The following is a 26,433-nucleotide window of genomic DNA, read 5'->3' as shown; positions in this document are numbered from 1 at the left end:
CATCTGTGTGGCTCAATGCCACCCCCTAAGCTCTACACAAGGCTATATAAGAGACCCCGGCAGTTGGAAAACACTCAGAGCGGATGTATTTAGACAGGAGTCCAGAAGGTGCAAAGAACTGGGAGCCTGGGGTAAGCTGCAACACTAATTTTTCTCTTAGCGTCTCAAACTTCTTAGAGCTTGACTAGGCAGAACTAAATCTGAGCTTCTCCATCATTAAGTCCATTTTTAAAAATGGTGTGAGGTTGACTTTATATGCTGTTATATGCAAAAACCACTTACATACAACATGAAGAAATAGAGGCAGGGGTAGGAACAAAAATTTTATTGCTGCTCGCTTGATTTAGACTGTGCTTTAATTTATCTTGATAAGTGGGAAGTTTCTTTAAGAACAGGTTATATATATCCTAAAACACATAAAATGTGTTGTTGTTTTTAACCATGGAACTGTTGAATGCTTGGTTAAGTAGCAAGTTAGAAGCTTATAAGAGGCAGTTGTGTCAGAGGAGCAGAGGACAATTTGTTCTGCAGTGTGAAAACAGTGGATTTGCAAGGCAGGTTCATCATGATGCAATGACTGGGAAAGTTGAAGGGACCAAACCAGCCAGGACAGAACCTCTGATTTAGGACAGGTTGTCCCTAATTTATTCACACCATTAGGTCAGAGAATTCAGGACTTGGATAAATTCCTCCTGATTTTTCTCCAGCTATCACTCAACATTCAGAATTTGAAAAAGGAGGGGAGCGTTAATTTTCAAAGATGTTCAATAAAGAGCCACCGCCGTGATCCAGGCAGCATGAAGAGCTTCTCATCTGGCGGAGAAATGGATGGATGTGCCTAAGTCTCTGATATGAAGTCCTTTTGCTTTGCTTGGAATGGATGATTCCCACCCACCCCCCTGCAAAAAAAAAAACCAAAACCAAAAAAAGTTCAGGCTTTATTTAATTGCATTAAAATGAAATGTATTGGCAAATGTGAACAAGAGTTTTAAAAAGAAAGACAGAAAGAAAGAAAGAAAGAAAGAAAGAAAGAAAGAAAGAAAGAAAGAAAGAAAGAATTTTTTCATTCAACCGTCTAAACTCTGTTTTGTTTACATCTTGGACAGACCTTCTTTAGGCTTCAGATGGATTCCCCCACAAACATATTTACTTCAGAGGGATCTGAAGGAGATGTGTGGGAGGCAATTGCAATAGCATATTCTCCTCCATTTCATCTGTTTGCAACAAAACCAAACTGTGGGCCCTTCCAGGCTGTCACTATTTTCGGGTGAGATTTAATCACATACCAGCAAATTCGGGTGGTTGCAGTTAAAGCTGATCCAGAACTCTTGCGTAACAAAACCTGCTGTGCCTCCAAAGTGATGGTGAAATGCACTGGAATGTATGGGATGACAATTGCTTGACACAAAGTCATATAACCTACCCACAAACGTAGTGCAAACAAATCAAGATGAATGCTTAGGCTGTCTGGAAGTGTTCCCAATTATATATGATGTTCTATTTCAAGATTTCTAAAAAAAACACAGGGTGACGCATGTAGGGATTTGGGGGAGAAATTCAAATTTATGCCTGTTTAAAGTCAAACATACCTGATTCACTCTTTCCGAAATAATACGAGATTGGAAACACGGGCATCCTTCAAAATTTGCACTTCTCTGAAATTTGCAATGTTGTCCTCTAGCCAAGTAATGTGTACCAAAATACGTAGACTGAGGTAAAGTGTGCAAATAACTGCGCTAGTGAAAATAACATACAACAATGCAGAATGTCAGAGAAAATTGCTTTGCAAAAACACTGATGAATTTCATGAGAACCTTTCCCCCCCCATTAATCACAAACTAACGTGGAAATGTGCAGAACTGTACTTAAAATCAAGAAAATGAGAAACTGAGAAAAAGGTGAAATTGATACATTCACCCAGCCCTAACCACATGGCGATGCTGGAAAGTTAAGCTTATTTACAAGAATTAAGAACATCAAGAAGTTTGTAATGTTCCGTTTCCTTTGGGACAGTTTTATGGCTGAGGTCTTTTGTGACTTGCGTTGTTGATGAGGATGCTTTAACTCAGCTGTCTCCAACTTGGACTCCTCCAAATGTTTTGCCTTATAATGTTGGTTGGGGCACCAGGTCAGCAAACGATTTTTAAACGTTTCACTGGTTTATATACTTTTGATTATATTGCATACTGCTCTGGGATTATTTTAATGAAGAGTGAGATAGAGATCTTTTAAACAGATAAATAAACAAATGGCAAGAAGCATTTTCCAAAGTGCCCCTAAAACGCATTTCTAACTTTGGATTTGAATTTTTGAAAGCCTGACCAAAGGTTGGATTTGAGCAAGGTTTTATTACAACCCTAATCTTAATGCGTTGCCTGCTGCAAGGATTCTACCAGGACGGTTTGCATTCTGTATATGGATTCCCTGCAAATGCACACAACTCCTGACATGGCATTAGCCATAGTATTAAAACTCCTTATAACGTCAGTTTTAAAATATCAAAGTTTCTAGACCTTGTGAACATCATGATAGGCTTGAAGACATGAGGGCAGTGCCTAGTGAAACTCTCCACAGTGGTGTTTCAGTAGGAATCTCAATGGCTGGGGGTTAGGAATTCAGTTCTTGCTAGACTCCTTCCTTGCCTAGCTGCTTGGACAATCTCATATTCTATTTTGTTCGGGTGGAAGAGGATTCAGTACTTAGTAACAGACATTTGAGGGACGTGGGTGGCGCTATGGATTAAACCACAGAGCCTAGGGCTTGCTGATCAGAAGGTCAGCAGTTCAAATCCCTGCGACGGGGTGAGCTCCCGTTGCTGGGTCCCTGCTCCTGCCAACTTAGCAGTTCGAAAGCACATCAAAGTGCAAGTAGATAAATAGGTACCGCTCCAGCAGGAAGGTAAATGGCATTTCCATGTGCTGCTCTGGTTCACCAGAAGCGGCTTAGTCATGCTGGCCACATGACCCGGAAGTTGTACGCCAGCTCCCTCAGCCAATAAAGCGAGATGAGCGCCGCAACCCCAGAGTCAGCCACGACTGGACCCAAGGGTCAGGGGTCCCTTTACCATTTAACAGACATTTTATTTTTGTAAAAAAATCCTAACACCAACAGGACTAGAAACTTGTAAAATAATTTGTATATTCTCTCAGTGCAAATCAAAACATGTAGCATGTGCATGTACACATCTGTGTCTGAGGGCCCTGGGGAAAGGGTTTACACTTCCTCATCATTTCTGGCTACATTCCTATCTGATTTGCGAGCGAAACTGGCTATAACAAGGATATTTATTTTCCTTAGCATATGTCTCGGAGGATGTTCCAATCTCAGGAGGGAGGATTGTGTTACAGGATGGATATGCCGTGGCCAAGCTCCGTTATTTCAGCATTCTTGAATCATTTCGGTTCTGGGGGCGTTTAATCCTTTTAAAAGGGGGCCTCCAATGAGATTGCAAGAAGCCATCATCTGCAGAACAGATTTAGTGTGGAAGCTTAAGTGGATAGACAGATATGAATACCGTCTCTGCTACACGCTTCCCTCTTGTTATACTTGAGAAGTTATGCCAGGAGTTTCAGGGCGGGGGGCGGAGAGGGGAAACATCCACTCGAGTTTCCAATAAGTTAGAGCAGGGAGAGCCAGCTTCCTAAAAGTGCAGCCTGCTGCGTCCTCCCCGGCCAAGATGCTCGGGGAACAGACCCTCTCTGCTGATGACGTCACTGTCCCGAGAAAACAGCCTAAGAGGGCATGGGTGGTTTTTTTCCGGGTGCTCCATTAGAAGCCCTGTTTATTGAGCACTCATCCAGATTTGCTTACACAAAGCTTACATGGAGGTTAGACTTTGGTCTTTATTGAGCTTTCACTCTAATTTGTTTTTTGGGGGGTGCGGTTATACGACGTGTGGCAATCACCCTCCGTTCATCCTTATTTGTGGGGTGGAGTGTTTATACGTCTTCCCGTTAATCCTTCCATTCATCCCACGCTTTCCGGGGCGTTTACCCATCACAGCTGTATCCAACTAAATTCTAATCATAGTAGACCCACTGAGATGAATTTACCCATATTAATCACATCTATTAACTTTGTCAGAATGTAAGAAGGGCCTGTTGGATTGGGCCAATGGCCCATCTAGTCCAGCCTCCTGTTTTTTCAGCGGCCAAGCAGATCCCTGCAAAGTCTCAAGAGTCTCAAGGTCAGGCTCCTGTTGATAGACATGTCCTCCTTTTCCACCAGTTGTTCCATGCAGGAAGATTAAACATCCACTCAGACCAGAGGGGCACCACCTGAATGCATCCAATCTGACTGGGACTCAGATCCCCATGAGGAACCAGTTCTGTCCCTGGAGGATGGCTGCAACACAGCGATGCCTCTTGGCTTCCTTCATCCTTCTCGGAGTGGCAGGCATTTTTGGTGAGCATCACAGATGAAATTATTATTATTTTGTTTTGTTTTAGCTATCCAGGTCTAAGAAAGATCTTCTTCATGCAGCTTTTGCATGCTCTGGAAAGACCATCAGAAAAAGCTCTGTTGGGTCAGACTAAAGGTCCATCGAGAATTGTGCTGGGCCAAAACTCGCTCTCTAATTTCCTGAAGGAACGATGCTTCTGTTTTTTTGCATCTCATTCGCAGGGCATCTGAGAATTCCTTTATAACTTTGGTGGCTGTGAAGTATAGAGCTTACCTTAATGTTTCCAGGTGACCAGGCTAACCTGCCCATGAGGCTCATGAGGCAGTCACCTCAGGCAGCTGGCTGGGGACGGCTGGCAGTTATGGCAGAGGCAGCCCCCAAGGAGCATGCCGCTCTCTGCCTCCTTTGCTGCTACCCCGCTTGCTCCTTTCTGTATCTGCCCCACCTCCTTTAACATGCCAGGGCTTCCCCTGGCCATCTCCACTTGCCTAAGGCAGCAAAGGAAGTGCGGCAGGGGGTGGAGGGAGGAAGCAGCAGCAGAGGTGCCATTTTCTGTTTTGCCTCAAGTGTCAAAGTGGCCTGGCCCTGCAGGTGGCCAAGGATGGCATGTGTTTTTCTTCCCAGTAAACATTTCTCTCACACTTCGCAGCCTCCCTGGCTGCCTCTGCTTCTTGATCTGAAAAAGCCCCAATGGAGGAGTTGCCTCAGGGGGCAAACAGTTGCACAGAAGGCCAGGGAGACGTTTGCTGAGGGCCAGAGGTTGGTGTGCTTGCAGACCTTGCTTTTAAGGAAAATCCTTCCTTGTACCTTAACATAAAATTCTGCAGGGATTTCTTCAAAAGTGAAAAAGTAAATGTGTTACTTGAGAACACAAAAGGTGCCCAGCAGGGAGTAGGAATTCCCAGCCCAGGATGCCATGGGATTTTCAGGAAACACCTGGGAAGGCTGTGGAGTGCAGACCAATAAAAGGTACTCCTTGGCTACCTCAACATGTATTTAAATCCCCCCCAATGAATCCTGGGAAGTGTAGTTTGCCCCTCATTGATCTATAATTCCCAGTACCCTTAGCAAATTACAGTTCCTGGGGTTCTTTGAGGGGGGACTTTAAATGTATTGTGTATGCACAGCCTAAATGTAAGGGGGGACACTGTTAAATTATTTTCACATTCAATTTCTTTATGCTTTATTTATTTACATGCTTACTTACTTGTCGCATTTATATGCCACCTAAGGAGCTTGAAAATACATGGTTCTCATCGTCTCCATTTTTATCTCACAGCAACCCTGTGAGGTAGGTTAGGCTGAGAGATCATAGGAGCCAAGGTCCTTTCACCCACCCCATATAATATTTGTGGGGGCCGGGGGCATTTGCCATTCAAATGGTGTTTGTGTGCTGCGTCTCATGATAGATTATTCAGGGCGGGGCTTACCTGCCTCCCCCCCCACCAATTTTATTCAAGTTGACATCCCTGTGACTTACCCACGAGGACTTAAATCCCCCCAACCAAAAAACTGATGTGGAGAGAACGGAACTCAAGACTGGGGGGGGGGGTGGAATGAGAATGTGAGAAACCCAAAGGGACAGATTTGCTTGTCTTTTGCTTACACACACCTGCCTTCCCCTTGGGAATGGCTGTGGTGGGTGGGTTAGGAAAGCTGCCTCCACCCTCAGATCTGTGGCCTAAGGCAGTTGCCTCACTTTGCCTAACAGTAGGACCGGACTTGATGGAGTTGTGCTGGGAATAGGACGGGACGATTGCTTCTCTGTGTGCTGAATTTCTGGCCTCCCCTGCGTGCCCCAACAACCTTGCTTGCCTTCCTCAGCGGAGGATGCATTTGAGGGGGCGGGAGGCGGGTTTGTCGTGGTTTCAACTCTGCAAGAGGTTCTGCTCAACAGCCCGTGCAGACAGCTGCCGCTTGGCACACTCAAGTGGAAACCGAATTTGACAGGGAACAGACACAAAACCTTTTGTTTCCAATCCCCAAACCAGCTGCTCTCTTGCCCCACAGGCTGGGTCGGCTGCCATAAAATGAACCACTACACCAACGACAGGCACCGTGAACATTTGTTCTTTTGAAAACGCATCTCGCACAGAGGTGCTGCACCCCGCATAGCAATGAACCAGAGGTCCCATCTACATTGTGCGTTGACAGCACTTTAAACCGCCGTGGCTTTCCCAAAAGAATCCTGGGAGTTGCAGTTTGTACAGGGTGCTGGCAGCTACAATTCCCAGAGTGGTTTTTAGCACTCCCTCTTCCCAGCGAACTCTGGGAATTGTGGCTCTGTGAGAGGAATAGGGGGTGTCTCTTAACAACTCCCAGCACCCTTAACAAACTACAGCTCCCAGAACACTTTGGGACAAGACATGACTGTTAAACATGCAGGTGGGACTTCAGGTTCATTGCTATGCAAGGACAGTGTATTCATCTGGTGCCTTCATTATACAGTGGTACCTCGGGTTACAAACGCTTCAGGTTACATACGCTTCAGGTTGCAGACTCCGCTAACCCAGAAATAGTGCTTCAGGTTAAGAACTTTGCTTCAGGATGAGAACAGAAATTGTGCTCCGGCGGTGCGGCAGCAGCAGGAGGCCCCATTAGCTAAAGTGGTGCTTCAGGTTAAGAACAGTTTCAGGTTAAAAACAGACCTCCGAAACGAATTAAGTACTTAACCCGAGGTACCACTGTATATCTGTTCAACCAGGCCTTTGGCTGATTAAATCAGCCTTTTAAACGTGTTCGTGGGAGGGGAGTATTATTTTTTTGTCTTTGTTTTAACTATTAATTGTGCTTTTACCATGTACTTTTAATCTTGTGAACCACCCTAAGATCTTGTGACGAAGGATGGTATCTAAATCTAATAAATGATGATAATAATAATTGTGTGAGATGCATTTCACCCTATTGTGTAACCCTCTGGGTAATCAAGAAAACCTAATGTGTAATCAAATCAGGGTGACCACTCAGTAAATAGGTCATCTATGATATTATTTTCAAATCACATTTTTACCTCACCTTTCCTCTAAGGAGCTCAAGGTGGTTCTCCTCCTTCTCCATTTTATCCTCCCAAGAACCCTGTGAGGTAGGTGAGGCAAAGAGAAGAGAAAGTGGCTGGCCTAAGGTCACTCAGCAAGCTTTGAGGCTGATGGAGGGTTTGGCCTCTGGTCTCACAAGTCCCATGACCCTAACCACTACACCACACTGCTCCAAAGTCCTTTCTTCAGTGCTGGCAACGGGATCACATCCTTCCTTGCAGTTAAGGGCAAGCAGTGCCAGGGACTTGGCCAACAAGCCATGCTCTACCTCCACAGGAAGGAATTAGAAGAGGAGTTTAGCTTCAGCCAAGTCTGTGCAGCGACAAGCAAGCCGAGTCTACAGAACCACAAAGGGAGGTTGTATCAGCCAGTCATTTCCTCTCTTAACTTTCTGGATTTTTCATTTACATTCGAATCGTCATCTGGCTTCCTTTTAGAGTCTGGGAGTTGTTTCCCTTCCTCCCCTTAATGCCTAATGTCTTGTATAGCACAAAAAAATTGGGGAAAGGTCTGCAGCAGACTATACAATTTTGTTCTTGCATCACGTTGCCAAATGCTCACATGCACCCACTTGCCTCTCCTTTGCACGCACATCTATTGGGTGTGTGTGTGGATGCAGAGAGCTCTACTTGGCAGCTGTTATTACAGCTGTGAGGCTGCCCAGCACTGTGGCCAATAAGGCTTCTACCAACAGAGATAGCAGCAGAATTGGGGCAGGGGATGGGGCAATCTTTCCACTCTGACACCCGCAGAGTGTCACCTTTGCAGGCCAGGCAGGGCCCAGAAGGGTCAGAAGAACACCACAAATGTGAAGTCTTGGTGCCTGGGGGGTGGGGCAGGTACTGCCTCTGGGTGGAGGTCATGGGAGGACAGCACTTTGGGGTGGTCCTTTGAAGAATCTGGGTTGGCATCTCAGGGACTCTGCTGTGTGGAGGACAGGAAGAGGAGCAGCAGCTGGAATATATTATCGATATGGCTATATCAAACATGTCATTTTAATACCTTAGATCGTACAGTGGTGCCTTGGTTCTCAAACGTAATCCTTTCCAGGAGTCTATTCGACTCCTGGAATGGTTCGAAAACCAAGGCGTGGCTTCCGATTGACCACAGGAGCTTCCTGCGATCAAGCGGAAGCCACATCGGACGTTCGGCTTCCGAAAAACGTTCGCAAACAGCAACACTCACTTCCAGATTTGTGGCATTCAGGAGCCAATTTGCCCAGGAGCCAAGCCGTTCGACTACCAAGGTACCACTGTACTTCCGCTGTTTTGTGTCATAAGCCACTTTTGGTTAGAACAGAATAGAAAAACGTTTAAAAGTTAAATTGAATCTAAATGGCTAGTTGAATCTAGAGCAGGGGTCAGCAACCTAAGGCCCATGGGCCAGAAGTGGCCCGCGGAGATTGTTTGACCAGCCCACAAGCTGTCCCCAAACTAAGCTGCGCGCTTGCGCGCTGCGCTAAACCTATGCAGTGCAGCGCGGGGACTCACTTCCACGGCGCTGAAAATTGTGTCTGCTCATGCGCAGATGCCAAAAATCACTCACACACATGCACAATCCGGCCCACGGAGGGATCTCCGTGGGACTGATCCGGCCCAGTCAAGATAAATCCTGCTGACCCCTGGTCTAGTGGGTCAAATATGTCTCTCCATTTCCCCCATATCCTATTTCCCCCCTTCTGTTTAGAGAGTAACATGGGCAACTAAAAATTGAGATCCGAGACAGTGAGCACTTTTAGGCAGGGATCCCCCCCCAAAAAAAACCCTTTCCATGTTCTCTATAAAGAAGCCTGTGCACTGATGCCATTATATTAAGGGAGTCGCTTTCTGGCTCTTTTTGGCTCTAACTAAGGCTTTGTTTGAGGCAGGGCTGAGTCCCAGAACCTATTTAGGATGCTTTGGAATATGTGAACCTATGGACATGTACAAGGGATCCTTAGTAGGGCTGGAAAGAAATTTTATTCAGGTTGCATTTCAAGGGAAACCTGTATGAACTTTCTGAAACAATCCGTGAACCAAAATTTGCGCTTCACCCAGTTTTGCAGTGTAATTCTCCAGCCGCAGAATGTGTACAAATGTGCACATGCTAGGGCAGGGTGTGCACATAATGTATACATTATAGTGAGCAGAAAAATCATACTAAAATCGTAGCATTGTAGAGTTGGAAGGGACCCCGTGGATCATCTGGTCCACCTGCAATGCAGGAATATAAAGCTCTCCGATACGGGAATCAAACCTGCAACCATGGCATTATCAGCACCACCCTCTAACCAACTGAGCTATCCAGGTATTATACTAGGGAACACTGCTTTGCAAAAATGTGTACATAAGGAGAGATTGCACCTACAAATATGTACATTAGGAGAGATTGGTATTAAAATACTGGTGAATTTTCATCAGGACATGAAACAAAATATTGCAAACTTTTGTGGAAATGTAGAAACCTGAACTTAAGGCTGGAAAAAATGAGAAGCCAAAATTTGAAAGGTTCACCCATTCCTACACTGAGTAACGACAGTGTCTCTACACATCAGGAATTGAAGTGGACATGCATTTACAAAATTCCAGCATCACAAGGAGCATTGAGGACTCCCAGTATGTATTCTCTAGAAACTAATAGCTGGGTATAATAGAATTTATGCTACTGTTATCACTTCAATATGTTATTTTCTCCAGCTCGTTTGATTATGTTTTTCTCCTGACTTTTCTCTCCCTGAGGCGAGCGAGTTCTAAAGCAATCAGTCAGCAGGATCAAGCCAGGACAGAAACTGTACAACCCTCTGATCAAACGCGGTCCAGACAGTAAGTCATTTCCCATCTCTAGTAGTTTTGTTTTAGGAAAGAGGGAGGATGTCTCGGACTTGGCCGTTCCTTTAAAAAAAGAGAATGATTTAATTTACAACAGATCCAACCAGTTTGTCTCCACGACTTTCTTCAGTAATGGAAAACATACTAAGTAAGTCCTGCCACTGCTGAACGACTTTTGGCGAGCAGCAAAAGAGAATCGGCCTGGCTGCGTTTGCTGGACAGCGAAAGTCAAACATAGAACCGCAGCCCATTTCAAGGCCGGTCCTGCCAATAGGCAGAGAAGGCAGCCTGCTCAGGCAGTATATGTCAGACTGGCGTAAGGAACGGTGGCAGCACCTGGTCCATTTATTCCTCATGAGAACAGAAAGGGAGCCTTTCTAGATCATGCCCAAAGCCCACCTTAGTCAAGCATTCAGTAGCTACAAAAAGGTTTGGGGGGGGTGAGCAGTGGCGTAGCGTGGGTTGTCAGAACCCGGGGCAAGGCAAGTAATTTCCGCCCCCTAACCCGTGGATTTGCGCCCCCTAACCCGTGATTTGCGCCCCCTAACCCTACCCCCCAGATGTTGCGCCCGGTGCGGCCGGCCCCCCCTGCACCCCCCACGCTACGCCACTGGGGGTGAGCATAGGTCAAAGGTTAGCCATGGTAATTGCTATCATTTCCCAGCACCCAGAAAGTTGGAACTCCCTGTCTATTGACATCTGGTGGGTACCTTCACTGTGCTCTTTCGGAATGCCTGCTAAAACGTTTTTGATTAGGCAAGCCTTTCCAGATATGTGTACGGTGGAACCTCGTGTTACATACCGTCCTCCTTACGAATGCTTCAGGTAACGAGCTCCGCTAACCTGGAAGTAGATGCCCCTAGTTGCAAACTTTGCCCCAGGATGCAAGCGGAAGTCGCACGCCGGCGGTGCGGCAGCAGCAGGAGGCCCCATTAGCTAAAACGCGCCTCATGTTAAGAACAGTTTCGGCTTAAGAATGGACCTCTGGAACGAATTAAGTTCGTAACCAGAGGTACCACTGTAATGTTGATATGCTTTAATCTGGTTTTTAGCTTAACGCTGATGTTACTTATTTTTAGAGCAGTGTTTCCCAAACGGGGCTCTCCAGCTGCTTTTGGACTACGGGTCCCATCATTCCTGACCACTGGTCTTGCTAGCCAGGGATAATGGGGATTGTAGTCCAAAAGCAGCTGGAGACCCAAGTTTGGGAAACACTGTTTTCAGAGATTTTAATTTGTTGTTTTTAACTGTGTTTTACGGGTAATTTAGTTGTTTTATTCTTTTTTGTAAACTGCTGTGAGGTTGTGGGTTGCTTTTTTTTAAGTAATCAAATGCTATATACCGTATTTTTTGCTCTACAAGACTCACTTTTTCCCTCCTAAAAAGCAAGGGGAAATGTGTGTGCGTCTTATGGAGCGAATGCAGGCTGCACAGCTATCCCAGAAGCCAGAACAGCAAGAGGGATCACTGCCTTCGCTGTGCAGCGATCCCTCTTGCTGTTCTGCCTTCTGGGATTCAGAATATTTTTTTCCTTGTTTTCCTCCTCCAACAACTAGGTGCCTCTTGTGGTCTGGTGCGTCTTATAGAGCGAAAAATACGTAAATAAAATAAAAATTGAGGATTGCGGGGCAGAGAGTGAAAGAGAGTGGCTTACCAACAGGGTCTATGGCACAAGCGAGGTTCAACCCAGGGACTTTCTGATCCACAGATCAGTCTCTTTGTCCATATACAACACCACCTTCACTGTATAAAGTGATTCTGAATATGTCTAAGAGCAAGTGGAGGAACCGACCAAGCTGCCTTATGAAGCCTGACCATCGGTCCATCTAGCTGAGTATTGTCTGCACTGATTAGCAGTGGTTCTCCAGGATTTCAGGCAGAGGACATTCTCAGCCCTATTTGGAGAGGTCAGAAATGGAACCTGGGACCTTCTGCATGCAAAGCAGATGCTCTAACACTGAGCCCTTCCCTGCAAACTTTCCAGTTTACATTGGATTAAGAAAATAGAAAATGAAAGCTGAGTAGGCAGTTAACCAATCAAAGGGGTGAAGAGAAGGAGGGGACAAATTAAAACAGAGCTGAATTATATACATACTAGCTAAAAACAGCTTTTTGGAGTTAGATGAGATCCTGCAAGGCTGTGTTATATGAAACCTCATTTAAGAGACTATAGGTCCATCTGGCTCCACATTATCTACACTGACTGGCAGTGACCAGGGCCTCAGGCAGAAGACATTCCCAGGTGACATACCTGGAGATGCAAGGATCTCAACCAAGGATGAGGAGCTTCTGTCTGCAAAGCAGATGTCTCAGCACTTAGCTATGGTCCTCCCATCAGTGTCTTTTCCAAATCATGTTTTCCATCTTGCTAAGCTAGGGGGTTTGTTAATTCTAAACAATAAAACTGATGGAAGACAAGAAGGTTTCCAGGTATGTGAGAGGCACCCTGCATTCTTCTCCGTTATCCAGGCAATGTGAGATGGACCACTTGGTTTAACATTGACCACCCTGGAGGCAATGGGGATTACGAGCGCACAGATGCCATCCGCTTCTACTATCGGGACAGGTTGTGTCCCAGGCCCATCCGCGTCGAAGCCCGAACGACAGACTGGATCCCTGCCGCCAGCACAGGCCAGGTGGTTCACTCCAATGCTCAGGAGGGATTCTGGTGCCTGAACAAGGAGCAGCCTGCAGGGCAAACATGCTTGAATTATGCTGTGCGTTTCCTGTGCCCCAGAGGTAAGTGCTCACCTGATGAAGAGAGCACAGCAGAGGTTATATTTTCTGAGAATCCTCCAGAAAAACAATCTCTCAAAGGACCTGTTGATGGCATTTTACCATTGTACTGTTGAGAGTGTATTAACTTATGGTCTGCGTGTGTGGTTTGGGAGCTGCACAGTCAGGGGAAAAACAATGCTGTCCAGGGTTGTAAAGACTGCAGAGAGAATAATTGGGTGCACTCTTCCTACCTTGGATCAAATCTATGCTTCCGGGTGTCATAAGAAAGCTGCAGAGATAGTGCAGGATAGTGCGCACCCCAGAAATGATCTCTTTCAGCTTCTGCCTTCTGGAAGAAGGTACAGGGTTATAAAGACTAGGACTAGCCGCCTGAGAAACAGTTTCTACCCAAATGTGATTTGGGTTTTAAACGCATTATAAGGTTGTCTCTATGGGAGTATATTGTATTTAATTATGGGGTATCAGAGTTTTTAGGGGGTTAACCAGGCTGGGATAGCTAGGCTAGCAGGCTTGTTGGTTTTTGAATGTCTGTAGATTTTTTTCAGTTTCATTGTTCTGTATGGGTCAGTGACAATAAAGATTATCGTATTGGATCATATAAGAAGGGCCTGTTCACTGGATCAGGCTAGATGTAGTCCAACATCCTGTTCTCACAGTGACCAACCAGAGGCCCAGAGGCAGGAACTGGCTGCAACATCATTCTCCCCGCTTGTGATTCTCAACAGCTGGTATTCAACAGTAGAGGCAGAGCATAGCCACCATTAGCGTTACCCTCCAGGAATTTGTCTAATCCTCTTTTATTATGTTGGGGTGTGAATAGATGCTAGGAGAGGCTACATTTATTAGATATTATCCTTCCTTCCTCACATTTGTGAGTTCAGCAGAGTGTCATCCCTTTGCAACTTAAAAGGGAAGCATAGATAGGCTAGTTTTAGACTTTTAGTTTAAGCAATCCAGGATGCTTTAAGGCAGACTGGATTCTCCTAGTATTTCCCCCTTAAAACAATAATTGCACAAACAGTCTTGTAAAAAGGTAAAAACAACATTTACTCACCCAGAAGCTTGTTGGAGAGTAACAGATACAGCAGCTTTGTTCAGACTTTGTTCAGGCTTAAAATGGTAATTCTGTTAGAAAGACATACTTTAGCTTAGCTTAAGATGGTGTCTGAACATTGGAGCTCAAATGCAGCATTTCTGGCTTGGTGGAAAGTGACAAAGAAGATGATATGGCTAGGCTGGTAGGAAAATGTGTATAGCTCAGGGCACAGAGTTCTCTCTAGCAAACTTACAGGAAAACTCTGTGAGATTCAGCTCCTAACATGTCCCTGTCTAGCAAAACATGAATTGATGGTTTGACTGCACTTTAAATACCCCCATTTTAAAGCCACCCAAGTGGATGGGCATGACTGGGAGATTTCCTAGTGAGGGTCTTTGCACAAGCAGGTTTTGCCAAAGGAGAAAGTAGTCTTCCTTGGAAAGATTTATGGCCAAGATATGCTCGAGAAGATGAGGTAGAGAAGGCTAATTCTATTATTCTCTAAAAGCACTCTTTTTAAAAAAGAAAGAAATCACTGTAAGAGAAAGGCCCCAATTGTTTTATTTTGGACGCATGAGGCCAGACCTCTGTAACACAGCGACAATCTTGTTGCCAGACACTTTACCTCAAGATTCCAAAATGTTATGGTCTTCGTGGTCAACATGGAGTGAATGTTCTGCAAAATGTGAACAGGATGGCGTCCAGACTCGGACCAGGACCTGCCTTGCAGAAAGCCTTCAGGAGCCACACTGCAAAGAAGTGAGCGAGGAAGGGCGACGCTGTGCTGGACCTCCTTGCTCAGGTGCCCCCATAAAATTCTAAGACTGTGTTAAGGGTCAACTGTACTTGCATATTACCCCCCCCCCCCAATACCTCAAACTCTTACCCTCACAATGCCTTGTCTAGCATCTTGCTTGATGAAGAGAACTCAAAAGCTTGTCACAATTTTGTGAGAGTTTGGTTGGTCCCTAACCAACAAGAGGTGTTGTGGTCTGGGGTTGAAGACCCATTGCTGTTTCGGCAACTGGGTCCCAGGAGGGTCCCTCCCTCCAGCATACTGGGGTCACCCAACTGGCATGAAAGGGGAGCTTCTTGGCCACTGAGATGAAGTCTTCCCACCCTTTCTGCTGATTGGAACCAGCCACTGAGGATTGGCTCCAAGGGTCACTCTGGAGAAAGAGAGTGGGAAGATCACTGAGGAGCCATTGTTTTGTATGTTCCAAAGCTAAGCATTTATGAACACTGAAAACACAAGGTGCTTCTGTTTCAAGGGAATGGTATGCAAGTTCTGTTATATACAATGGAACTTCAAGGAAACATAAATTAAGTCAGGCAGAAAGAATATATTGGAGGACTCCAAATCATTTACCCGCATTATGTCAACAGAAAATAGATCTTGCTGAAATGCAACCAATGGAGATCTGCATTGATTGTTGTAATGCAACAAATATTATTGTTGTAGAATTATAGCCTTATTGTATATTCTCAGAATTTTGTATAGTCTTAGAAGGGGGCATGGCTGTGAGGAGGTACGGCTGTGTTTGTCATGGAAGGACCCTGCGCGTCTGAATTTGCCACTACATACTGCTAACAAAGGCATTGCCTAACTGTGGATTTTGGAGGAAAGGCTGGTGGTGACTGTGGTCCTTTCAGCTCTGTCTAGGGATGGGAGGGAAATTCAATTCAGTTCACTTTTAAAGGGGAATCTATCAAATTCTCACTTTCTCAAACAATATGAGAACCGAAATACAGCTACCCAAAATTCACACTTGTCAGAATTTTACAGTGTGGTTCTCCAGTGACTGTTTACTAATAATAATAATAATAATAATAATAATAATAATAATAATTTTGTTATTATTGTTGTTGTTCTTAAATTTATATCCCACCCATCTGGCTGGGTTTCCCCAGCCACTCTGGGTGACTTACAACATATATAAAAATACAACAAAACACCAAACATTAAAAAACAAAATATCCTATACAAGCAACCAACAAACCAATAAATCAATAGAAACCAATATAACAATAATAACAAACAGTTTACAGTTATACCCAAATTAAAATAACCACAACCTTAACTAAACATTTAACTAACACCAATCTGACAAAAACAAAAGAGGAACCAAAATTAGAACCATTTAAAACATTTTAGCCAGTTGCCCCAACCCTAGAGTTGTTCTAGCATTGTCCCTCCGTCCTCCCAGGAGCCTCTTTTAGCTGTTCAAGGTGAGTCTGGGCTCCACCCCCTAGGTGGAAATGAGCCCTGTAGCAGGAAGCAGTCTTCCTTCCAGCACTCATTGCATCAAATGCAAATATTAGTGGAAAGTGTGTGTAAAAATGAACACATTAGTAAAACACATTTTTACAATCCTTGCAAAAATGTGTACATTAGTCAGAGAACTGCATGTAAAAATGTGTTTATTAGGATACTTCTTTTCTTCCTTCTTTTGGGGTTGTATCCAACACCAGTGATACTTAGAGTAGACTTACTGAAATTAATGCACACACCTAACTTAGATGCATAAATTTAAGTAGGTCTATAACTTCATTGGATACAACCCTTAATTGTGCTGGTTTCAGAGAAGACCATGTACACACCATACATTTAAAGCACATGAGGTCCCCTAAAGAATCTTGGGAGCTGTAGTTCACCCCTCACAGAGCTGCAATGCCAAGCAGCCTTAACAAACTACAGTTCCCAGCGTTCTTTGGGGAGTACTGTGTTCTGTGTGCAAGCTGTGTACGTAGTCAAATAAAAAAATGATGTGATGGGTCATAACCGGCTGTTTTCTCCATCCCTCAGTTTGCAACATGACCTGCTCCATGGGCCACGTGAATGCTGAATGTGACACCTGCATGTGCGAGGAACACCTGCTTCGTGGCAAAGTCTCCTTGCAAGGTGGTGGCCCTGCAGTCGGTGCGGCCATCTCCTTGCAAACCAAGCCGACAAAACTATTGACAGTGACTGACAGCAATGGGGAGTTTCAGGTTCCTGGCGTGTGCCTTGATGGCAAAACCGTCTTGCAGATCAAAAAGCCCAATTACAAAACAGCTTTGGTCACCGTCCCCGAGAGTTCCGGACGTTCCTCATCAGTCCACATCCACTTGGAAAGAGCAGGTAAACAAAGTCTGTTAACAAGCAACTTTGGTGCAAACTGTTCAAAGGGATGGGAGCCACACTCTTGTTACCTGCCACACACCTGAGCTCACATATGACATCAAGGGTGGAGCAGGTGGCTGTAATTTGGGAGGAAATGGCCTTGTTGGTTTAATTAGGCCAGCAGGCCTGAGGTTCTCCAGGTCTGGATCAAACACAGGAAATGGTAAATCCAGCTATGTAAGCCAACTCAGTGAGGAATATTTTCTGCCCCCAGAAAAACCGTACATGGTGACGCATCCCGAGAGCAAAGCCAGGAGAGAGGGACAAAGTGTTTCTTTCTGTTGTCAGGCTGTTGGAGACCCAGTACCTGACCGATACTTTTGGTAAGTCCTTAAAGTTCACACAGGCAAAGTGTGTTCCTTAATAGGTTATAAAAACTGTATAAAGCTATAATTAAGTCATTACACTAATGCCACAGTCTTTATTTCATTAAGCTCCCACTGACATTAGTTTTGTTCTAAAGCAGCAAATGTAACCACGTGAAGCGACACCTTTTACATTACATGGAATTGAATGTTGTGACTCCCCAACATGGTTTTGGGGCTGTTAAAGGAACACAAAGCAACCTGCAAAAGGAGGGATGTTTTCTGTCCCAAAATCAACATTAGCTGCTACCCGCCCTGGTGCTTCTGACGTGTGTAGTTATAAAAGTAATTGCCCATGTGGAAAATTGCAGATGGGAAAGCTTTTGGAGGGGGGGAAATTGTGAGCCCAGAACATATGGAGCCTCCTAATAGCACTAGAATAAACAATTCTTTAAATAGGGTGGTGTTCAACCAAGATCTAATCAGCGTAGACCACTAAAATTGGTTGAAACGAAGATCATGGCCACTGGGCCCATCACCTCCTGGCAAACAGAAGGGGAAGAAATGGAGGCAGTGAGATATTTTACTTTCTTGGGCTCCATGATCACTGCAGATTGTGACAGCAGTCATGAAATTAAAAGATGTCTGCTCCTTGGGGAAAAGGCGATGGCAAACCTAGACAGCATCTTAAAAAGCAGAGACATCACCTTGCCAACAAAGGTCCATATAGTTAAAGCCATGGTTTTCCCAGTAGTGATGTATGGAAGTGAGAGCTGGACCATCAAGAAGGCTGATCGCCGAAGAATTGATGCTTTTGAATTATGATGCTGTAGGAGACTCTTGAGAGTCCCATAGACTGCAAGAAGATCAAACCTCTCCATTCTGAAGGAAATCAGCCCTGAGTGCTCACTGGAAGGACAGATCATGAAGCTGAGGCTCCAATACTTTGGCTGAGAAGACTCCCTGGAAAAGACCCTGATGTTGGGAAAGATGGAGGGCACAAGGAGAAGGGGACAACAGAGGATGAGATGGTTGGATAGTTTTCTCGAAGCTACCAGCATGAGTTTGACCAAACTGCGGGAGGCAGTGGAAGACAGGAGTGCCTGGCATGCTCTGGTCCATGGGGTTACGAAGAGTCGGACACGACTAAATGACTAAACAACAAACTCAGTTCCGTTCATTTCAATGGGTTTAGTCTGAGTAAAGCCTAGCTGAATACTAACCACAATATTTATTGACAATGACAATTTTTAATCCCACTCTTCAGCAAAAGAGAGAGAGAGAGAGAGACTTGCAGAGTGGCTTGCAAGTCAGTTAAAAGGCTTACAAAAAAACAAAAACACAGCGCAAAAGGAAAATGGATTGGGAGGGAGGAAGAGATAGGCAAACTCATCTACAAGTTGAAAGGTTACAAATTGTTCTGATGTCCAGCTGGGATGAAAAGGTTCAGGGAGAGGGGGCAACAGAAGTTGCTGTGCTGATGGAGCAGTCCTGCTTCTTTCTCTTCACGCATCTGCTGCTGCCTGATGGAATGACTGCTGCCAGGTGACAACTGATGGAGGGAGGAGTCTGGGTGATAAACCCATTCACCTGTTTGTTTGTCCCAAACACTTGGTTCTTAGAGGTATACTGCTAATTTCTTCACATTATTTATCTACTATATATTTTGGAACGTTGTTTGTTTGTTCGCTATTCATTGGGACATTGCTTAAGACACCCTAACCAAATGTTGCACAATGGTTCCTCAGATCAGGAAGCAGCTTTTTATGTTTGGATGCAATTGGACGCCATTTTGAATCACAATGGCAGACCCGACCTTTCAAAACTGCACTGATCTTTTGGGTTTCTTAGAATTCCTGAGCAATGCCGAGTACGAGGCTGCTATTGATTCGATAAACTTTTATCACAGATCTCCCATTAGCTTTCCATTGCCAGGGTGGGGAAAGGGAAATCATCAAGACAGCAGACCTGGAAAATCCACAAAAGCAAAGAGAGGTAGAAAAATGTTATGTACTGAAGTTCTCACCCTGGGCCAGCAGGGGGATACTGTAGATAGTTCAGGCCCACATATGCAAATAAGGGATTGAAAGTGACATTCAGTGATTGGATAGTTACAGAAAAAGGTTACTGTTGCGTTCTAGTGGAGCTCTATATACGCTGGCTGGCTGAACCCTTCAGTTCAGTTCTGTTCTGGCCTGTGAATAAACAAGAGCTGTTTGAAGAATCGCTGTGTCGTCTGATATGTTCACCCACAACTTAGCAAAAAAATATTTCTTTGATTCTAAGCCTTGAGTTTTCCCTTTCTGAAAATACTACAGGTACCATAACGAAACCTTGCTAGACCCTTCGCTCTATAAGTACAAAAGCAACCTGGTGATAAAGAACTTGAAAATGGACCAAGCTGGAGAGTATTATTGCAAGACCAGCAATGATGCAGGATCTGTGAAGTCCCGAGCAGCCACACTTTCTCTAACAGGTAAGGAGCCATTTTTGGAGGGGCAGGGAGGCAGAAGTGGTGGTGGACTTCAGATCTTCCCTGTTCCTTACTTATAGTGTATGGAAGCAAGTGGGGCAGTCCCAGTGCACACCCACACCACAGAGTGGAAGTGGGACTGGACCGCTTGGAGGGTCCCCCCCCACACTCCAATTAAGCAGTACAGTTGTACCTTGGTTCTCAAATTTAAACCGCTCTGGGAGTCCGTTCGACTCTCGAAACGGTTCGAAAAACAAGGCGCAGCTTCCGATTGGCTGCAGGAGCTTCGAATGTTTGACTACCATGGTACCACTGTATATACATTTTATGAGATAAATTAATTAATTAATTGAAGCAGTGGAAATTGCCTTCATGAGGCAAGAAAGGATGGGTGGATTTCTATAGTTTGTGTTGATTTCACAGATGTCCATTCAGAAGTCTGTTCAATTCCCCCTTTCACACGTTGTTGCCATTTAAAAAAAAAATCTATACATTATTTTATCTTAGTGTGTGCATTTCTAAATGCATATCCTAAAGAATATTTTTTTAAAAATTATTTTGGCATCTATTTATTTTTTAGCAGGCAACTGTTTTGCAAAAAAACAAAGTAGTGCCATCTCAAAACGCACCAGCTTTTTTTAAAAATGAAAAAAGGTATCTGAAAAGCAGCTGCAAATATTCTGCCTGTATTCTATACCTGACATCTATAGGGTAAAAACTGTTGCTCAGCTGAACTTGGAACAAATGAAACATTTAGAAACTGGAGAGAAGGATGGAGGGAAGCAAATTGGAGTTCTATGGCGCCATAGCAGCTAGGCCCCATGGCAAACAGACCTGAAGTAGGTGCCCCTTTTGTAATCTGGCTGCGAAGCTGCACTCATGATGGGACAGCTGTTCTCTCCATCTATAATGTCCAGGACTCAGTCTAGAGCCCCCATACCTCCCAAACCAGGGTCCCAATCCAAGTTGAGTCTCCTATGCTGGCAATTTGTAAAAACTCCCCACCACCACTTCTCGTGCCATTTGGCTACTTGCATGGATTGGTGAAGCTGTCAAATTTCAGTTTCTCATTTTCCCAACCTTAAGTTCAATTCTCCAACATTTCCACATTAGTTTGCTTGAAAACAACGACAGCAAGCTCATGAAAATCCATCATTTTTATGCGGCTTTTTCCTAATGCACACATTTTTGTATGCAATTTGCCTAATATATAGTGTGTTACGATGTGCTGTTTTGACAAATGTGTGCATTGTTATGTACACTTTTCCCTAGCTGGTGCATTTTTTTGGTACACATTACGTGGCCAGAGAACTGCAAATTTCAGAAAAGCGTGAATTTTGAAGGAGTGCTGTGTTCGGGTTTGCTTATCGTTTGGAAAGCGTGAATTGCGCAGATTTGCCTTTAAATGCAAACTGAATTGAATTTCGCCAGCTTAGCTCTGTTGGTAAGAATGCGGTGCTAATAACACCAAGGTTCGATTCCCCAAATGGATTACAGCTGCACATTCCTGCATTGCAGAGGGTTGGATTAAATGACCTTTGGGGTCCCTTCCAACGTTACAATTTGATGACTCTCCCCCATTGCTAGCTACTTTCCAGAGAAAAGTTCTTCACTCAATGGAAACCCATGTCACTAGTATCCTGTTATTCAGCCCTTAGTTACACGGGTTCAGAACTCTCACTTTTTGGCTTGAACAACATTCCTGCATAAGGGAAGTCCCTGAACTCTCACAGAAATGGCTGCACAAGAAACTAACATATGAAATCTATTTCAACAGCAAAGAATGAAGCTCCTTGCAACCCAAGGCCTGAGAGCTATCTCATCCGGCTGCCACACGACTGCTTCCAAAACTCAACAGGCTCCTTCTACTATGACGTTGGCAGGTGCCCATCCAGTGCCTGCTTTGGGATGCTGGATAACGGCCTCCGCTGCAAAGATGTTGCCGCTTACTGCTGTGGGGTCTCCAGAATGGAGACACGAGAATTAACCTGTTCCGGGTACACACTTCCCATCAAAGTCAATGTGAGGTGCGGCTGTCAGAAGTGCGTTGAAGCCAAGGTGACGGTGCGAGGAAGAGCCGTGGCTTCCGACACGCAAGAGCCCATGAGGTTTGGCCATATATACATGGGGAATAACAGGGTGAGCATGACCGGCTATAAGGGAACCTTCTCCATTCAAGTGCCACCCAACACAGAGAGGCTGGTCCTCACGTTCGTCGATCGCCTTCAGAAATTTGTGAACACAACCAAGGTGCTGCCTTTCAACAAAAACGGTGGGACCGTCTTCCACGAGATCAAGATGTTAAGGAAGAATCCGCCCGTCACGCTGGAGTCGACAGAGACCAGCGTGATACCTCTGGGAGTTATGGAGGGGGATGACCCAATAGCCGAACTGGAAATTCCCCCCAATACGTTCTATAGACAGAACGGAGAACTCTATGCTGGGAAGGTGAAAGCCAGTGTGACCTTCCTGGATCCAAGAAATGTCTCTAGTGCAGCCATAGCACAAAGCGACTTGAACTTTGTAGACGACGAAGGCGACATGCTCCCTCTGCGGACGTATGGCATGTTTTCCATGGATTTCACAGATGAAACCTCCGCCGAAACCCTCAACGCAGGGAAAGTGAAAGTCCACCTAGACTCCGCTCAGGTGAGGATGCCAGAACACTTGAAGGGAATGAAGCTCTGGTCTCTGAACCCCCAGACAGGCTTATGGGAAGAAGAAGGAGACTTCCAGCTTGACCAGAGAAGGCGCAACAAGCGAGAAGAACGGACATTTCTGGTAGGCAACATGGAGATAAGGGAAAGGAGGCTTTTCAACCTTGACGTCCCAGAGAGCAGGCGGTGCTATATCAAGGTGCGCACTTACAGAAGTGAAAGGTACATGCCCAGTGAACAAGTTACGGGGGTGGTGGTTTCCGTTATCAACATGGAGCCCACACCAGGCTACTCGACCAATCCTAGAGCATGGGGCCGCTTTGACAGCGCTGTCACTGGCTCCAACGGCGTTTGCGTGCCCGCTTTCTGCGATGACCAAAACCCAGATGCCTACAGCGCTTACGTCATGGCGAGCCTTGGAGGGGAGGAGCTTGAAGCTGTCCCCTCATCTCCAAGGCTTAGTCCTACTGCTGTTGGAGTCCCGCAGCCGTATCTCAATAAGCTGAAGTACCGGCGGACGGACCACGTGGATCGTAACGTGAAGAAGACCGCTTTCAGCATCAGCGTGGCGAAGCCCACTCCAAACGCTGCTGAAGAGAGCAACGGCCCCATATACCCTTACGAGAAACTTCGAGAATGTGAAATGGCTCCACATAGCGCCGCTCACTTCAGGTTTTACAGGGTAGAAGGAGACAGGTATGACTACAACACAGTTCCTTTCAATGAGGACGACCCCATGAACTGGACAGAAGACTACTTGGCCTGGTGGCCTAAACCGATGGAATTTAGGGCTTGCTATGTCAAGGTGAGGATCAACGGGCCCCTGGAGGTGAATGTGAGGTCTCGCAACATGGGGGGCACGCACCCACGTACAGTTGGCCAGCTGTATGGCATCAGAGATGTCCGTAGCATCCGTGACCAAGAGCGACCCAACATTTCAGCAGCGTGCCTGGAATTCAAGTGTAGCGGCATGTTGTATGACCAGGAACGTGTTGACCGGACACTGGTGAAAATCATCCCACAAGGGAACTGCTACCGGGAGAGTGTCAGCAGCACACTTCATGAGTATCTGGTGAACCACCTTCCCGTTGCGGTCAACAACGACTCCAGTCAGTACACCATGTTGGCACCTCTTGACCCTCTTGGTCACAACTATGGGATCTACACAGTTACAGACCAGGATCCCAGGACAGCCAAGGAGATAGCTCTGGGAAGGTGCTTCGACGGAACATCTGATGGTTCCTCAAGAATTATGAAGACCAACGTGGGCATAGCGCTCACCTTCAACTGTCAAGAGAGAGACGCACAACAGCAAAGCTTGTTCCAATCCCTGCGCAATGTGCCGAACAGGTACCCGGTGAGCCCTCTTAGAGGAAGGGTAGGGGTGAGAAGGTCAAGCGAAAGCCGTGCTGGTCAGATTAGGGGGAAAGGCACCCCCTTTGTCAGAGTTCCTCAAAGAACCCAGTAAGATCTTATAATCCAACGCGATCCAACAGCTCCATGGGGCTCAGAGGGTCTTTGCCAGCACGCACACACGTAAATTCTGGGGACAGCATCACATGGACGATAGTATTTTTTTAAACACTGATTTATGTGGGGAAGCCTCTACCCATATGAAGTTCCTTGAGTCCTTCAACACCTTTTACTAACATTCAGATCTCATCCTAGGAATGCAGTGAAATACTTAACAAGATAAATAGCAAGCACTTGATTAGTACATCTAATAAAACCACACTGGCTGCCCCTGGCTTAAGCAGTAGCACCTCTCAGTGAAGTACTGTCTGAAGAGACCTCCGGGTATAGGACGGTATATAAATTCAACAAATAAATAATAAAAAAAGAAGAGAGTGTATGCAGGACAGACCAAGATGCACCAACAAGAAGGCCCTTCTCTCACTGATGTGCTCCACTTCCTTCCACCTGGATTAAATTTTGCATACCTCTTAAAAAGGGAATGAATATTTGCAGGTAAGCTAGCTCAGCCCATATGCTTCAGCCCAAATTCTGCATCACCGGCAAATCCTTTCTTTGAAATTTTAGAACTTACTGCATTTAATCAGTACCAGTACTGAAGATTCCCTTTGAGGAAGGTTGCATTTTAAGAGTCTCTGACCAAATGCAGCTGAAGAGTTAACACCTAATCTATGTAATTATGATCTTGTTTTTCAGAAGAATGTTTAAAACTGTAAAAAAATGTTCTCTGCAAGGGTGGAAGAAGCTATATCGAATATTTAAAAAAAATGTACATAAATTCTTTTTCTGATAAGTGGCTTTGGCAGCCCCATTAACAAATGATAAATAAAAAGGAAGCTATTCCTTCATATTGAATCTACAGTATCTGTAAGACTCTGTAAATGTGAACAATGATATTTATTTCTGTATTTGCTCTGCAACTGTGTGTGTGTCTTCATTCCTGCCATACTGCTCTTGCGAACTTCTTCCCTTGTTTGCAGAACACAGAAATGCCAATTACGTAAATGTATTCACTACATTTTCACCCCACACGTCCTCCAAGGAAATCAAAGCAGCATGTATGGGCTCTTCTGTGACCCGACCCCCCCCTCCCCGCCAGTACTTACAACAATCCTATGAGGCAGGCCAAGAGACAGCAAATGGCTCAAGGTCACCCAGTGAGCTCTGTGGCTTAGTGATTTCAGCCTAGAATTTCCCCAGCTCTAGTCAAAGAAGCCAGTGCCAGTTAAGCACAAATTGTGCTTAACTAAATAGAGCACAGGGGACAAGTCTGTAGGGATGAGTTTGGCCCACAAGTCTTACATTACTTCCCTAAGATAGAAACAGGAAATATTATGGATCAAGAGTTAACATGTGCCCCATTACTCTTGTTTTGAGGCCAGTGTGGTGTAGTGGTTAAGAGCGGTAGTCTCCTAATCTGGGGAACCGGGTTCGCGTCTCCGCTCCTCCACATGCAGCTGCTGGGTGACCTTGGGCCAGTCACACTTCTTTGAAGTCTCTCAGCCCCACTCACCTCACAGAGTGTTTGTTGTGGGGGAGGAAGGAAAAGGAGAATGTTAGCCGCTTTGAGACTCCTTAAAGGGAGTGAAAGGCGGGATATCAAATCCAAACTCTTCTTCTTCTTCTTTGAAGCAGAATTGTTGGGCCCATGCTATACCTAGCCAGCCTAGGGAACTTGTAGGTCAGCTGATTGACTCTTCCTGTAAGTCAGTAGCCCTTCATAGGAAAAAGGCTCCTCTGCGACAGGAAGTGGGGGAAACTTCAGTTGTTGAACTACAACTCCAATCCATGCCAGCCAACATAGCAAACAACTAGAGGGTTACAGATTCCCCACACCTGTTCTATGAAATCAGTAGTCAATATTATGCCCATTTGTGAGGAAGAATAAGTGGGTTTAAATAGAAACAGCAATCACTTCTGTAGTTGAGAAGAGTTTCCGGTCACTTCCATGCAGGGGTGCCAACTTGAATAAAATGCTGAGGGCCCCCAGGTAAGGCCTGCCCCACATAACAAAACACAGCATGCACACACCATTTGAATGACAATGCCTGTGAACTTGGTGGAGCCTGGCCTCGTCAAATATTTTATTGGGGGCCCTGAAGGAACCTCAGCCCCTATGAGTTGGCTCCAATGCTTCCAAACAATCTGTTTATCCAACGCTCCATTCTGATGTGTTTGCTGGGAGGTTAGATGATGTTTCGTTAAGCAAGTCTTACCTCTCCGGTGCATTTTACTATCACTTTCTTTATCACAAAGGTCTATTTTGGGGGGCAGTTTTGTCATGCATGACTGCCAGATAACCTTTAATTGCACCACCTGCATTTGAAGTATATGGCTGACTCC

General features: G+C 45.2%; 1 protein-coding gene across 2 annotated transcripts; it reads left to right on the top strand.

Annotated features, from left to right (window-relative positions):
* On the top strand, nt 1-25,010 carry CILP (cartilage intermediate layer protein). Of its 2 annotated transcripts, none has more exons than XM_083411850.1 (9): nt 1-131; nt 4,228-4,404; nt 10,155-10,238; nt 12,714-12,983; nt 14,636-14,821; nt 16,826-17,140; nt 17,397-17,505; nt 19,806-19,963; nt 21,738-25,010. In XM_083411850.1, exons 2-9 carry the CDS (start codon nt 4,314-4,316, stop codon nt 24,083-24,085), a joined length of 3,561 nt encoding a protein of 1,186 aa, XP_083267976.1. In that variant the 5' UTR covers nt 1-131; nt 4,228-4,313; the 3' UTR covers nt 24,086-25,010. The 2 variants fall into 2 exon arrangements, with proteins under 2 accessions (XP_083267976.1, XP_083267977.1); XM_083411851.1 differs by lacking the exon at nt 1-131 and adding an exon at nt 3,762-3,827.
* The last annotated feature ends 1,423 nt before the right edge of the window (nt 25,011-26,433 follow it).

Source organism: Podarcis tiliguerta, assembly GCF_965153285.1.
Source record: "Podarcis tiliguerta genome assembly, chromosome: 14".
Lineage (NCBI taxonomy): Eukaryota > Metazoa > Chordata > Lepidosauria > Squamata > Lacertidae > Podarcis > Podarcis tiliguerta.
The sequence above is the reverse complement of the archived record's forward strand: the minus strand, read 5'-3'. Positions and strand labels throughout refer to the sequence as shown.